General features: G+C 36.9%; 1 protein-coding gene across 1 annotated transcript in view; it reads left to right on the top strand.

Annotated features, from left to right (window-relative positions):
* Positions 1 to 8,723: 8,723 nt before the first annotated feature.
* ASPH (aspartate beta-hydroxylase) overlaps positions 8,724 to 16,604 on the top strand; it is a 167,513-nt gene continuing 159,632 nt past the window's right edge. The window contains exons 1-4 of the mRNA XM_026662251.2: positions 8,724 to 8,944; positions 13,511 to 13,660; positions 14,180 to 14,224; positions 15,792 to 15,860. Of these exons, the coding sequence (XP_026518036.2) occupies positions 8,929 to 8,944; positions 13,511 to 13,660; positions 14,180 to 14,224; positions 15,792 to 15,860 (280 nt within the window). The 5' untranslated portion in view covers positions 8,724 to 8,928. The remainder of the gene's footprint in view (positions 8,945 to 13,510; positions 13,661 to 14,179; positions 14,225 to 15,791; positions 15,861 to 16,604) is intronic.

The following is a 16,604-nucleotide window of genomic DNA, read 5'->3' as shown; positions in this document are numbered from 1 at the left end:
TTTTTCTGTGTCTATAGTAGATCGTGATTTATCTTTTCTTGCGTTGTTTCCAATGTCTATTTTTATCTTCCAGCACCCCCTTTTTAACAGTAAGGATTTAAAAAACAAGTTTTGGAAGAGAGAGAAATGTTCAGGCTTCACTGCATAAATAAACCTCTAAAGTTAAGAAGCTATTCCATAACTGCTTACTGCAGGTTTCTACACCTTTTTCTGAAGCAGGTGCTAGTTATGGTCAGAGACTGGATTATGGACTGGATCAAACACTGTTGTGATCCAGTATGTCAGTTCCTGTTATCTTAATCCTTTTCCTTAAATTATGTGTTCTAAGTTCTTTTACTCTCACTTCTCTTCTCACTTTTTCTCCCTCTATACCTATCTTTTCTTATCTAATTTGTAAGCTCTTGATTTGTAAACTCCTTGTGGGAGGAAATCTAAATACAGTAAAAGCTTTGTTATCCAGCATGTTGGGGGAATGGGGGTGCTAGTAAGTCAAAAATTCCAGTTAACTAAGAGGGAGGGAGTTTGGGTGCAGGAGGAGGCTGGGGGTTGGGGCACAGAAGGGAGTGTGGGGCATGGGAGGGAAATGCCAGTTACTAGAGCTTTCTGGTTGGTAAAGTGCTGGATAACATGGTTTTTACTGTAGATACCTTTGCAATTGTATTGGCTAGATTTTATAAAATGCAACATGTAGAACTAACAATTTAAAGTACACAACCCAATCTTAAATACGTTTATAAACTCATTAAAAAGCAAGTATAAATCAGGATGATAAACAATGAGATTTCCTCAATGCTGTGAAGAACAGAAAATTTATCCTTTTCTCATGAAGAATTTTGTGGTTGAAAAGCAAATCTTTATCTAATTTACGTTGATTTAAAAAAAAAAAAAATCTATACATGAACTGTAGCTCCAAAGACTCACTGGACATTGTGTTTCTAAAACATTAACATGTAAACACTGAGCTGTGATTATTGCCGTCAATGTGATGTAAACGTATTTTGAAAATTTCAAAGATAGCATTTTATAAAGCAGTTGCAATATGTACACAAGTGATCTTGTTTGCCTAAAGGACTCAGAAATTAATTATTTATATATATTTAAAAAAAAAAAAAAGCCTACAGAAATGAAATTTGTGCAGGAACCCAAGACAGTTTGGAAATTCAATACTGAAAGGTTATTTCTTCCTTTGTTTCTGCATTGTTTGGGGTTAAGGAAAGAGGCACAATAGAAAAAGTTAAGGATAAATATCAGCCTTAACTCTACATTTCTGTGCTTTTATTGCTTCTCAAGCAACATGCTATGTGCAATTTTTAAAGAACAAAATAATGTTTAAAATGTGCATGTTTTACTTGACACTAGAACAGCATCTTTAGAGCTCTGTTTATCAAGTAAACCATGTAAATATGTGATTGAGAAGTTTTTAAAGCATGAGTATATGTATTAGTGTATAACCTCCCTGACACTGGGGCTATTATCACCAAATTTCAGAGGCCTTCTGCAGACAATGGTGGAGTGAGAACTTTATTTGGGGAAGGGGCGGGGGGTGGGGAAGCATGGAAAATGTATAATGGAAAAATTTAGGCAACCTAAATAGCAAGGTTGCTGTCGGCTTTCCTTGTATATTGGGCCCCAACATTGTTTGTTTGTGTTACAGAGCTGACATCTTTTTGTATGTAAAAATCTAAATAGATTGTGTTTATACTATTGACAAATTTTCACTGGTTTTGTTCATGCCAGTGGAAAGCTTGGTTAGAGAGAAATGAAAACTAACATACATGCTGAGTGACATTAGGCCTTGCCTGCGTTAGACTTTTTGGGAAATCTTTCACCATTGCACTACCACAAATTCAACTCAATTAGTGTTTAATACTGGCATTGTTTGAACAACTTTATTATTGCTGTATTTTTTTTTCTTCCCTGTGCTCATTTTATACAATTCTTGGTTTTTTTAATCTTTTTTTGCCTTTTCATTTTTTTAAGTCCACTCTAACCTTCTCTCTGTAGTCTATGTAGTTACTCTTACTGAGGAACTGTGTTCTATATGCCAATTTTAATGTTACACTAATTGGAAAAGGTTGTTATTTAATACTTTTTTCTTTTTTCTTTCTACTGCTTTTTGTAATTTCCACTTGCCTGTGTTTGCATTCAAGTCCCTCCTATTTAATGAAAAGGAGCAATTCTGGACCATATAATGTTTAAAAGAATTATCCTGAAAAGGTGTATTTATCTATAGACTAGAGCAGCTTGGCTGGAGACTTTAAAGCTTTAATTTATGTCTACACATTAAGGACAGTTACCACATGCAGTGAAAATACTTATCTTTTATAGCCGACATTTACCTTGTTAATACCTTTATTTTCACTCAAATAACAGTAATCCTTAGACAGTGAGTGCTAGCAAATTTTGTAGCTTAAAGTTGTCTACAGTCAAGCAAATTTTATAGTTTGAAGTGTAACGGAAGTCTTTAGAGCAATACCTTTTGGTATGCTTGACCAGCCAAAAGCACTACTTCAGGTTTAAAAAAAAAAAAAAAAATCCTTTTTTCCCCCAAGATTAAGATGTACTAGGCTAATATATAGCACAGAGGTAATTTTTATGGCCAACTGAACTCTGAAAAAACATGTAAAATAGAAATGCTTATGCAAGTGATGTAAATAGTGCTAATATAGAGAATCATATAAATAATTTGAATTTGAGTTTTTTTAAAAAGCATTTGACTTTAAAAGATCTATACAGAAATGAATTTCATGGGAAATGTGATGTCGACATTGCCAAACCAGGGATTGAAACGTCATTTAAATACAGGTCTATTCAGTTTAACATCACATTTAATATAAAAGAAATTCAGTGATTTATGATGCTTGTTTATACTGAAATGACAGACCCGGAAACAAATTGTCTAGCCAGAGGATGGACACAAGACCAAAGCTACTATGCCAACTTTTCCTATGTTTCTCAAGACTGACCTGAATGTAACATCTCTGTGGAGGCAGATTAGTTCAGTTTCTATGGCCATTCGGGCCTTGGCACCTCTGTTGAGACTGCCAACATAGAAAAGGACATAGGAGGGAAGAGTTGGCCTGTCTTCGGTGGAGCCCTCTTCTTGGAAGAGTGAGGAACTTCTGCCTTTATTTAGGGATCCTTACCAAAAGTGGGCTTATTAACAGTTTTCAGCAACATCAGAAGTCCTAGCATCACTCAAATCTATTCTAAGATTGAGGTCAAGAAACCCCTGCTGTGCTTGCTGTTGAGCTAAGCTGAGTACATTTCAAACAGCAGAATGCAAGGACTTGCAAGGCAATTAATTTCTCATGGGACTAACCACAATTATGTATCCCTGTTGAGGTGCAGTTGCATCAAGGTGGCTAGCTTAATATTTTGTTTATTTTCGCTCAAACTTTATCCCAGTCATCTACAGAAATGTCATCGAAATGCTCATTTAGTAAATCTTAATCTGGGAAAACATTTCCTTGGCACTTTGTTAGCTAACTACCCTCTCCAATCTCTGAGACGGCTTGGATAGCCATATGGGAAAATAAGATAGCAGTGTCTTACAAACATCCACTTGCTTTTCAGAACAATTCCTTTTTCTCTATGGTTGGGATCTTCATCAAAGGTCTATCGGCCAAAGGTTTGGTTGCCTGTGACAATTGCTGAATAGGCTCAGAGCACAACTGAAGCCTTATGGCTGCTGCTGTTCAAGGTCTTGAAGACGATCTAGTCCCACCAGTCTAGTTGTGGGCTGGCTCCAAAAGTGCTTCTCAAAGATGTTTCATTTTGCAATATAGAATCCAGCCAGGGACTCTGCAGATGCCCATGGTGCTGGGGAATTGAGAGGAGTGGTCAAACTTGCCTTTTGTAATGCAGGATTTGTATAGTACTGAAGGTAGTATTTCTGTCAAAACACTAAGAGATACCTGTTGCAGGTCAGCTTTCATCATTTCCTTTATGCATTTCCCCCTCTTCCTTTCATTTCCACTTCACCTGGATCCATCTAATCCTTGTCTATCCTCTGAATAAAGTACAGTAACCCCTCGCTTAATGTTGTAGTTATGTTCCTGAAAAATGCGACTTTTAAGCAAAATGATGTTAAACAAATCCATTTTCCCCATAAGAATTAATGTAAATGGGGGGGTGGGGGTTAGGTTCCAGGGAAAAATTTTTCACCAGACAAAAGACATATAATAATAATGACACACACACACACACACACACACACACACACACACACACACACACTCTAACTATACGTTTTAAACAATTTAATACTATACACAGCAATGATGATTGTGAAGCTTGGTTGAGGTGGTGAAGTCAGAGGGAGGGATATTTCCCAGGGAATGCCTTACTGCTAAATGATGATCTAGCACTCGGCTGAGGCCTCAAGGGTTAACACATTGTTGTTAAAGTAGCCTCAAACTCTACAAGGCAGCACAAATGGAGGGAGGGGAGACAGCATGGCAGACAAACAGACACACACCCCCTGTGTGTATGAGAGAGATGTGCATTGCCCCTTTAAGTACGCTGACCCCACTCTAAGTACATTGCCTTTTTAAGTAGATCAGCAAGTTGAAACAGCAGCTGCTACCAGCAAGCTCCCTCTGTCCTGAGCCCTGTTGTGTGTCCCCCTTGCTCTCTGGAGATGGGGTAAGCAGGGGGGCAGGAGTGGGGGGTTGGAGGGACACCCTGACATTAGCACTGCTCTTCACCCCACCTCTGCACAGCAAGCAGTAGGCTCCCAGGAGCAGCTCCAAGGCAGAGGGCAGGAGCAGCACATGGCAGTGGGGGAAGGGACAGCTGAACTGCTGGCAATTGACAGTCTGCTGGGTGGCTGCAGCACAGGGAACTTACGGGAGTGGGGAGTTGATAAGGGGGCTACCGGCCCACCCTGATTCCAAGCCCCCATCAGCTATCTGCAACAGGCTGCGCTTTCTGAAAGCAGTGGCCAAAGCTGCCAAACAACGTTATAAGGGAGCATTGCGCAACTTTAAACAAGCATGTTCCCTAATTGATCAGAAACGAAACAATGTTAACCGGGATGACTTTAAGTGAGGAGTTACTGTACTGTTTGTTAGACCCATACTAGCAGTACAGTGTATTTTGCTCATGAAAAATGTATTTTTCTTCTCTGGTGTGTTTTTCTTAACATACACAAATACCCCACTATGCATAGGAATTGAGTGAAGTGATTGGTATTAGCATAGAGCAGGCTAACCCTTTCTTTGAGTTTAGGAAATTCTCAGTTTGGCCTGGTCTACACTAACCCCCCCCCACTTCGGACTAAGGTACGCAAATTCAGCTACGTTAATAACGTAGCTGAATTCAAAGTACCTTAGTCCGAACTTACCGCGGTCCAGACGCGGCAGGAAGGCTCCCCCGTCGATGCGTACTCCGCTCGCCGAGCTGGAGTACCAGCGTCGACGGCGAGCACTTCCGGGATCGATTTATCGCATCTTAACCAGACGCGATAAATCGAACTCAGAACATCGATTGCTTACATCCGGGTCCGGATGTAAGTGTAGACGTACCCTTTGTGTGTTGTAGGGAGAAGACCCTGGCCTGTAACAAATAGGACACATCCCATAGTCCTGTATTAATATTGCCATGTTATAGTAAATGATTGATTAGTAAATTATTTATAGTAAGTATACAAGTAAGACTTAGATTTTTTTTTTAAATAACCTACCTAGTTATAATTAATAGCTATTGATAGTGATATAACACTCCCAAGATTATCACAGCTTTATGACAAGGAAGCATTCTAGCTAAGAATGGCTAAAGTATGACTAAGGGACATTTTCTTGTGTATATACACAGAAAATAGCTGTAAAATTAATATACTGGTGCAAAACAGTAATCCAGCAGAGCAGGATGAAAGATTCAGACATGGAACAAAAAAAGTTGGTAGAAAGAGTAGGATGCTATTGGTCTACCAAAGTGTTCAATTATGAAGACTAGGTAGATGAAGTCTGTGTAAAAGTTGTCAGTTGCTTTGGTAACTGAGTATTGGAGACCATATATCTCTGAAATTGCTCTCCCATCTGCTAACTATCATTTTTCATAGGAACGTCTTCAATAGAAAATCTACTTGAAAGTCAAATAAGAGAAGAATGAGCTTTCTTTAGTTACCTTTTCTTGCATACCACTGTTATCTAATCTAACTAGGTTCTATATGTCCACCTTCTCTGAACCCCTGATTAACCTTGTATGATAGCAGACTGAAAGCTTTATACAAAACCACATAGTGCAGGGGTTCTCGCAACAAAAAATTTGGTGGCTTCAGAGTGCAGCCACCAAGTTTTGTGGTGTCCGCTCTGACAATTTTTCCTAAAATACTTTAGGAAAAACAAATAAATATGTACATATACAGGTCCAAATCAGTGTAATTTATTTATGTAGGGTTTTTTGCCGACTCAGTAATCAAAATAACATACAGTTGTCTGCATTGTTTACTGGATCTAAACAGAATGGAAACACAGAGATGCAGTGCTTTGCATGTTCTTATCTGTTTTTTGCTTGCTTTTTTTTTTTTTTTTTTTTTTTTTTTTTTTTTTTTTTTTTTTTTTTTATTTTTTTTTTTTTTTTTTTTTTTTTTTTTTTTTTTTTTTTTTTTTTTTAGTGACTTGCTACCTAGTAAGTCTGTTTCTATTAAAGGTGATATTTTTATGTTAATATCACTTTTCATAACAGCAGTCTTGCTAGCTAGGAGGCAGTGAAAAGTGATACTAACAAACATGTGAAAAGTGATATTTGTAACAGACTTATTCAGCCCTGGTAAGCTGGAGGACAAATTAAGCCTTGGATTGGGAGGTGGGTAGGGAAGCGGAGTGGGCCAGGGGCAGCAGCAGGGGCCAGAGGCGATGGGGTGGTGACCCTAGACGGGGCCAGAGCCCGAAGCCCTGCAGCCATAGGATGGAGCCTGTTGCTGCGTGACCGGAGAACAGAGCCCACCACCCCACAGCTGAAGCCAGAAGCTTGAACCTCACCACTCCTGGGAAGGTGGGGAACTCTCACAGGCATTTGTGGCTCTGCTGCTTCCCCCCTGCACCCCTCAATCACTGCCCAGGAGGCTGTGGCCACAAGAAAAGCCCCTGGTGGCCGCATTTGAGAAACACTGAATCATAGTGTATGCTTATAGTTGTCAAAACAGCATTTTCAGGTATCTGTGTGTGATAGACTATACATAGTAATTACCTTACATGGCCCCTGTTATATGGCCACTGTCTCCACCACCTATTCTGTGTCTTTTCCCTATTATTTGAATTCACTTCCTATTTTATTGTACTTGAATCACAAGTTGTATTCACTGAGCACTGCCAAGTCAGAGTAGATGCAAAGTTTTTAAAATTTGTGTTTGGTTATGCCTTCTTTTAAAAAAACAAACAAACAAACAAAAACAAAAAAAGGGGGGGGCTTTGAAGAAATTTTTAGTTGGATGATCTGATTTTTAAATTTAGTTGATTATGGTTTCTCTACACGTGTTTAAAAACGTTTTTGTGATTTACTATGATCATTTAATAAGCAATATCTCCCATTAACACCTTATTTTCCTCTCTAGTGTTGTGAATTATTTGCAGCTGTATTTTGGGGATTATGGTTTCTAATCAACAAAAACAGAGCAAGTATGTTTATATTCTACAAGGCAGTAATACTGTATTTGCTGTTGCCATATTTGGTGATTTTAAAAAATAGCCATATCCCTGTCTATAGTATAGGCTCCACTATATGGCTACTGTTGTTTTCTCAGCATAGGGAAAGCATTGTGACCTAAAGAGAGCTTTTGAGGATGAAGGGAGTTGAGGATTAAATATATAGAATGTAGCATTGTCACAGTTATCCAGTTTTTCTATCAGAGCACCACTGTGGATGTTGGTCACCACTGAATCGGTTTAATTTTAAATGGTAACAGTCATGTGCAGGTTTTCAGAACTGAAAAGGAGGTGAAGGATGCCCCTATATTTGATTGTGCCACATTAATTTAGAAATGTTATGCTTCTAGGGAGATGATGTGGTTACCCTTGGTAAAATCAACATGGGCTTTGTAGGAAAATGCTCATTTAATAAGTAAAAAAACTGTATGTATGTATGTATGTATGTATGTATGTATGTAATGTTTATGCTGCTGAGTTTGAGAAGTCATTTTGGGACTGAAGCCAATTTTCATTCCTTTTTGCTAATGCAAAATGGCCAATAGCCCTGACCCAAATTAAGAATACTAGAGGCGAAGTTGAGGTGCCGTTGAAATATCTGGAAGTTACTCTGAGAATAAATATGAATTCCTGGATGATGTTAGTAGTCATGTTTTAAGAAAATTTTTCATTTGTAGTTATTTAGCTGTGTTTTATCCTTAATGTGGACAGCAACAAGTTTCAAATACACTTTTTCCTAACATCCTTAGTAAATAGTTTATTTTCCAATGCAAGTTTCTTGGGTGAAGGCTAGCTTGAAAAATGCTACACAGATAAACTCTGGGTCCAGACTTTTGTTTTAGTTTATACTGCTGGATCTAATGCCCTTACAACTCAGGCATTGAGGCATGACTTATTACAAAAAATACAGCAGCACAGTTTGTTCTGTTTCATTTGCCTGGTATGCTTGGTGTTCAGGGATTAAGGGAGGAGAAAGGACCAACTATCCAGAATGCTTTGTTAAGAGGAGGGAGTAAATTTGATTGTCGTCAGCACTGGATTTCCATATGAGTGCTTAAAAGCCTGTAGCTTGTGAAGATGATTGCTCTAAAAATAGCTTTAGAGAGAGTTTGCAGTCAGGTCCAGTTTCAGGTTCTAGCTGAGTTAGCTTTATTAAACTTTCTTTTTTTAACCACTGTTGCAAGACTAGATTGAGGGTAACTCGTTCCTTGTTCCACTTGGATGTTGATTTTGGACTCCAATATACTTATTTTATCCATGGATAAGGGACACTAATGCCATGGCTGAAGATTCAGGTATAATTCTAACCTTTGGCAGAAACTAACCAAAAAAATGCATGATTGTGATTTGACTGTGTCTGTTTTTTGTGCTCAACAGAATAACCAGCTTATTGTAGTATGTGGGTGCTTTGGATTCAGTTTACTATTTTGCTCTGCATCACAAACTGTTTTATTTTTGCTATTTAAATGAATTCTGAAGTAGAGCTCTTTTTTCCTAGGTTTTATGGCAGATGGTCAGTCATACTCAACATAGTTTTTTAGCATAATATTCCTATTGAAATGGGAGGAATATTTTTTACATGTGAAGGTTTCACTTGAACATGCTGTTGGTTTGTTTGTTTACTTTATTTATTTATTTAAGGTAGAGCAAATTTCCGAACATATTAAGAACCATAGGTAAATGAACAAATTTGTTCCCATATAACCTCTTTATTCATAGAAACCAGTCATAACCAGTAGGTTAACATTTGTTATTGAAGAGAGTATTATGCAGTTTAAGACACTTATGGTATCTGTATAAAGACATATGGCAGGGTAAGCAAAGGCTTACCAGATATGGAAACTGACCTACTTTCTGCATAGCTGATATGTGCAGAGAAAGGACTTCAAAGTTGAATTAACTCCCTGGAATGAGTTCAAATCTAGAGTTAGTATTCCTTAATGGTTAACTAGCTTTTAGCTCTGACTCTGTATATGTATGTTTGCCTCTGCAAATGATGAATGAATCTTATGATGACAAATTTAACATTTGCTTTTAAAAAAAATTGTTGCAAGTTAGAGCAGATCTGTTTTGTTGGAGTTCTGTATAGCAAAATTGTTCAAAGCACTTAGAGGTTGGGAGTCAAAGCTTGCAAATGGAAGCTACACTTGTAACGGATGATGTTTGTTGTAGGATCCGATTCTGCGAGACTTGGATAAAACTGTTTTTTAGAAGTGGAAGTGTGCAGCAGTAATATTAGGTTACTTATTTAATTAAAAAAAACTATTATTTAGATGTCCTGTCTTGTTGTCTATGGTACACAGTCCTTTTTCCAGAGACACATAGTGGTAAAGAAAGTGCCACGAGAGAAAAGGGTATAGAAAAATGGAAGTGTAAAATAGAATCCTGCTATATTTGCTTATGCAAATACAAATAGTTTTCTTTAATGATACAATATACGATCTTTGTCACAGACTTCTTTTAAAACACCCATTTAATATAAACTGTTCTTATGAAACATAATTGTGATTATGTACTTGTAAGAGTTGCATGTGTGGTGGCTTAACTTATATAATGGCATATTTATCTATGCTCTCTGTAAACATTCAGTAACTTCTTAGCCAGGGATTTTTTTTTAATTCCTCATTTTTTTTCTGTGATTTGTAATATTTGCTGAATATATTACAACACATTGTTTATCTTTGCCTGCAACCTTCCCTGGTGAATTTAACCAGTAATCACTAGTGTATTGAACTATACTCACATGTCCAAGCATGAGGTTAAACCGTCCTAATCTTTTTCTAAAGATTATTGGAAACACCATACTAGGGGAATGTTATGGTTAGAATGTCAAAGAAACAGAATTCTGTACTTCTTTTTTGTTCTTATAATCTGTGCTTCTAGGACCAATATTAAATAGAATTTTTTCCCCACTATAAATATTGCATCAGTAACAACTGAGCTAAGGCAGCTGTTTTTGTGACTGTCTTTACTCTGCATATGATGCAATGAATATGGTGAAAGATTAGCTTAGTATGTCTGTGATCCTGACAACAAGGAGGGACTGGAAGCCCTTCTGCGCTGACTTCCCCTGTCCCTCTCTCATGTAAGTCAGCTAAAGAGGCCACCACTGTCCCTACTTCCTCTACCCTTATCTAGGGCTACTACCTTTTAGTGTGCTGCTTTTTTTTTTTTTAAACTTGTGATCATTTAGGTCTAGTTTTGCCTAATTAATCCTACTAGAGATGGCAAACAAATATTTGATTAGACTTAATATGATAATACTGATATTAAACACAAATCTAAATCACAGTACATTAATGATGCTTAAATATTCTTTGTATTTGAAAAACATATAACATCTTTTTAATTAGGTAAAGATTTGGCCTAAACTATTTGGGTTAACTCCATTGTCTGGCAACCTCTGAAAAGTTGAGCCATTACAATAACTTAGCAGCTGTATTGTTTGATTATAATACCCTTTTGTAAAGTTTTTACTTTTCCCTGGTGGGTTTGAAGTGCATGCACGTTACACATCTAAATAATCACTAGTTCCTTTTCCTTCTCATTAATTGTATTGGCCGACTCCCTTCACCTGTGAGAAAATCCAGGAAAAAACTTGATTATTCTGTTCATTTTATTTACGTTTATAACGTGGTGTGTGTTCTTTTAAAAAATGTGGCTAATGTTTTTTGGTATTTTTACTTTTATTTTTAAAATAATTCATGAGCTTTCTTATTTTTAGCTGGATTTTTTTCATTGTAACTTTAAATGTAAATTTAATGTCTCCAAGAAACATCTTGAAGGTTTAAGATATTCTCCTAATACATCAAGAGCATTGATGAATTCTGTGCTTTCAGGACCATAGTTCAGATGAATGAGAGCTGTTAATGGATGTTGCTTCAAATAAAGACTCAACTATTAGTTAATAAAGTTAACCAGTTAAACCATTAAAATTAGATCGTTTAACCAGTTAGCCGTTAACCAAGGTCCCTCCAGCCGGCCTGGCGCAGCGGGGATCGGGGGTCCCTCCGGCCGACCTGGTGCAGTGGACGCAGAGGTTAACGGTTAAGGTCAGTTAATGGTAAGCTATTGCTTACCTGTTAACCGTTTAACCTTTTACAAGTCTACCTTCAGATAATCATTTTTCTGGAGTTGTTTTGAGAAGTCTGCTAGCTGTGCTTTCTCTTCCACAGAAAAATTGAACTTTGGTTAGTCAGTATTGGAGTTCCTCCTCAGTACTTTATCCAGGTTGATTCCCCGCCCCCCCGAATGCTTGACTTTTTTAACCATTTTCAGTAGAAATTGAGTCCTTGAACGGGATGATCTGTGCTTCAGGGAATGTAGATTGATTCAAAGTAGGATCTTGGGTTGCTGAGTGGCACTTTTTATGAAGCCTTCCAAAAGGGTTTAAGTCTGTGTGTTAAGGCATATTCAATTTTAGGAGGTTCTAGCTTCCTTCATGGAAGTGGCCTACTCCTTCCATTAATTTATGCCTAAATTATTTCTGCTTAGCATGTTAGCTGAAATACTGTCTTCAGTTTGTTTTCAGGGAACAGTTCCCAAAGATTTGTGCTCTGGATACATTAAGGTCTGTAATTACTCTTTAAACACTATGGGCTGTATTAACCAAGTCTTAACTCAGCAATGCAAGGAGTAGGTTGTTCTCCTGCTTAGATTATGACTGTCTGCAAGATTAAGACTGGAGAGCAGGGACTACCTGTCTGATTCTTCTGTGAGAAGTGGGTGGGGAGTAGGAATAGCACTGGGTCTGCCATCGCTTGCCAGCAAGAATTGTTGGCTAGGTACACAGCAGGGAGTAAACTGCTGTATGAAAATGTTTGAAGTAAACTTTTCGCTAGAGCAAGGGGGAAGCAGGGGAGAAATGTTGATGCTGAGAGTCACATTTCTTTCTCTGCCCTTAATAGAGGGAAGCTCGTACCAGATTGTAATTTTACAGTTTAGCCCTTTGAGTACATAATACACTAACTCTGTTTTTAACATGAAGGCTTTAGAAACTTTTGGCAAATGGATAAAATCCATCATTTGCCTCATCCTTTTTGAGTAGTAGAGAAGGGAACAACAAGGTGTCTGAGTTCCAGATCAAAACCTGTAATGTGTTCTAGCATTTGAGCTCTGTCTACATACATGACAATGGTGTGGTTTTTTTAAAATGAGTTACCTCAGTCAATTTATCTTAACTAGATTGAAAATCCCCTTTAAACCAGTGTAGATCTGATTTAACACCTCTTAGATCCTTTGATCTGGTCATATTGTCACTTTGGTGGGAGCCTAGGAAACAATACAACCAATTTAAACCATCTAAAAGGAGTTAAACTGTGTATATACTGGCATTAAGGAGGTGGATGTTCAATCACATTAGCTTCACTCATTTAAAAAACACACTTTTTGCCTGCGTATGCAAACCCTGGAAGTCTATTACAATTACTACTACTAATAAAGGAGATAATAGTAGTGAAAGTAACTTAAACCTGATCGAAAACTTACACTGGTCTAAAACTTATGTCAAACTATCTGTCACTTGGGGTTAAGCCCTGGTACTGAGCCCAGAAAACTGCTAGGTCAACAGATGAATTTTTCCATCAACCTAGCTACTGCCTTTCCAGGGGGTGGATTTACTACAGTGATTGGGAAAAACCCTTTCTGTTGCTGTAGCAAATGTCTACGCTGTAATGCTATAGTGGTATAGCTGCAGTTGTGCCACTGTAGTGCTTGTAGTGTAAACAGCCTTACAAAGGTTATTGAGCACTTCGTACTACTGTACGAAGCACAATTTGTAAAAACGTGCATACTTTTATAATAAAATATTATGCCTTCTAATAGTAATCCAGTTTCCATGTTTACACATCTTACTTTAACAGAGACAAAGCATGGAGGAAACAAGAATGGGAAGAAAGAAGGCCTCTCTGGAAGCTCCTTTTTCACCTGGTTTATGGTAATAGCACTGCTGGGAGTTTGGACATCAGTAGCAGTTGTTTGGTTTGAACTTGTAGATTATGAAGAAGTTCTAGGTAAGAACTTTCATGTCTTAATATGTATAATTTAGTATGTCAGAAAATGTGCTACGTGTATCTTCATTCATTGAATAGAAGCATTTTCCGATTTTCAGGAAGAAAGACTGAAGATTTAATCTTGCCTTCAGATAGATGGGAGCACATCACCAATTTGTAAATTAACTACTGTACATATATTTTCAAATGTATTATTTTTACAAGATAAATGTCAGTGGACTCCAGGTATGATAGGATGCATACTGTGCTTTGTGTATCATGTTTAAAATTCATAGTTCCAATAGTGTTTAAAAAAAAAAAAAAAAAAAGAACTTCATATTTGTTAGGCGCTAAGAAATCTGTCCAGGGTTCACCTGACATTACACATGCAGATGCTTTGTTAGTTTGTCCTTGATCTTTGATGCAGGTGAATCTAGGAGAATATTATACTTGAACTGTAAGGTTCAAGCATCTGATTTAAAACCTGATCAGGGTCTGATGATGCAAATAATGGTTTTTGTATTTTTACCATGCATGCAGCCAAAGCAAAGGACTTCCGTTATAACTTGTCAGAGGTACTTCAAGGTAGGCTATTGGGAAACAAACTTCCTTCACTCTCCCTGGGATTAAAATCTTATGCTAATCATATTCTGCTTTACTCTTTTTATTTTAATTTTTAAAAAATTGTTTCTTTCCTTCAGTCATAATTCAAATGAAAGACTCCGGCATTCTATTATTTCTGACTTTTCTTCCTATTCTTGGAGAAAATGCAATTCTTCTTTACTAGCTGAATGTTACAGAATTTCTAACTATGTACTTTAACCTGAAAATCAACAGCAATAATTTAGATTTCATTGTTGCAACAGAGTAGTGGTGGCTTACTTTGTCTACTCTGGACCTGTTCCTGGAATTCAGCTTCCACCAAACTGTCTTATTTTCTAAACTATATTTTAGTTTATTAAAATATTTTCTGTAGGATTATTTTTTGTGGAGAACAGGAAAATAGTGGTTACATTTTGTTTTTGTTTTTTGTTTTTTGTAGAAATTTTGCCACGGTTTTAGTGGTTGGTGACAGTTCTTTCCTAAAGGAAACAAGCAATGGCATGCTCACGATAAACTGATAAGCTGTGATAACCGCTAAATTTTACAACTCCTCCCCATGATCTTACAGCATTGTGAGTCAGGCTTGAGTTTTGCCATGATATTGAGATTATCAAAAACTAATTAAGTATTAAATGACCTACTAATTCCTTTGTTGATCCCAGGAAACATCTACTTTTAGATGACATAGTTTTAGGTAATACTTTATTTTCTAAAAGAGACTACGATCCCCTGAGTGTTAGCTCTATGGCTGCTAGAGCTACTGTGGCTGAAATAAAAGAAAAGCAAGACCTCTAATGTTTTGATGATGTATTAAAAATCCTTACTAGATTTTACTGATTAAGTCAGCTACCATTTATGACATGTTGCTTTTGCTTAGCCATGTATACCAGGGCTCATGACTGGTGGTGATGATATGCCCTGGATGATGATTAGTTTCTTAGCTATAGTAAACATATGTAGCCATCGGTGAAATGTCTGTGAATTCTTTTACACTTTTTGTGGGATATGGGCTGCTTCTGATCCATTAACCCAATAGTGAAACCAGTCTACCATAATTTTAACTGTCGGATAACTTTTTTATATATGGGAAATGTCTAGAATAGCAGTCAGTATGAAGAAAGAAAAAAGAAATAGTGATTATATGATTGCATAAATTTGGTTGATTACACCCTTTCAGATTGCTCGTTTTTACACGGCTAGCTTTGAATTCAATACATTCAGATAAAGTGCACAATTTCTAATTGAATTATATACTTGCTATTGTGAGTGACAGACTAAAGAAATTATGCATTGAAATAGATATCGACCAGTAAGAATCATATTTGGAGAATGTGTTGTACTCAGTATGGTTTTGCTGTTTTACGCATGACCTAAAATTGAGTTAAGCAGAGAGAGGCTAAATTGTTAATGTTAATAATAATAATAATAATGTATTAAAATATAAAAATATATACAACCAACTGTATATAATGAACACATGTTGAACATTTTACTTTGGAAGCATTTTACTCAAGTCCTTCATCCTTATCCCTTCTTTTTTGCATTTTAGGCAAGCTTGGGCTATATGATGCTGATGGAGATGGAGATTTTGATGTGGAAGATGCCAAAGTTTTGCTAGGCAAGTACACACACAACTTTTTGGATTACAATCTGAAAGCTATGTTACATAGACTTCAATATTTCATATGGCTTGATTTGTCTTAGTTTATGATATTAAGTGATTAAATCGGGAAATAGAGAAATACCTTAAGAATATAATTCTTTGCATGAAAATTGTAGCAACTCTTTTTCCTCCTAGTACCTTTACAAAATAGGTAGAATTATTTAGTACCTCACATTGCTTGACTTTAAGATCCTCAGGCCTCAAAGTATTCCCTTATCACTATACCAAGATTTTTTTTAATTGATTATTTTATGTAAGATGGACCAGTACTTCAAATGCTCACAGTATTACAGCATTGTTCAAACAAACATATATGTCAGATCTATTGTAAATCAGGTTGTAGCAGAAATAACTAAATATTATATAAATGCTTTCAATACATTAAAAGTCTGAGCATTTTGCATTTATTTTCTGTTATCAGAGGGGTCATGAAAGCTCCAAAGATCACTGTTTGCTTCCTTTGCCCTTCAAAGGTCTTGCATAACACTGATTATCCCTTTGACATAGAAAAAGCCTAGTCTAGGCTTCCTCTGGAGCACACCAACATTAGTCCATTTGTGCCTAGAGAATATCTTTTCTTGTACTCACCTGGAATTTTAGGGGAGATATTTCTAAAAGATAAACTTCAGATGATACTCATGTCAATGCACTACAGCAGATTCATTAAGACCTCTGGACCACCATGTCTCAAACTTGGAT

Source organism: Terrapene carolina, unplaced genomic scaffold, assembly GCF_002925995.2.
Source record: "Terrapene carolina triunguis isolate 2854851 unplaced genomic scaffold, T_m_triunguis-2.0 Scaffold58, whole genome shotgun sequence".
NCBI lineage: Eukaryota > Metazoa > Chordata > Testudines > Emydidae > Terrapene > Terrapene triunguis.
Note: the sequence above shows the minus strand (reverse complement) of the source record. Positions and strands in the feature narration are given on the sequence as shown.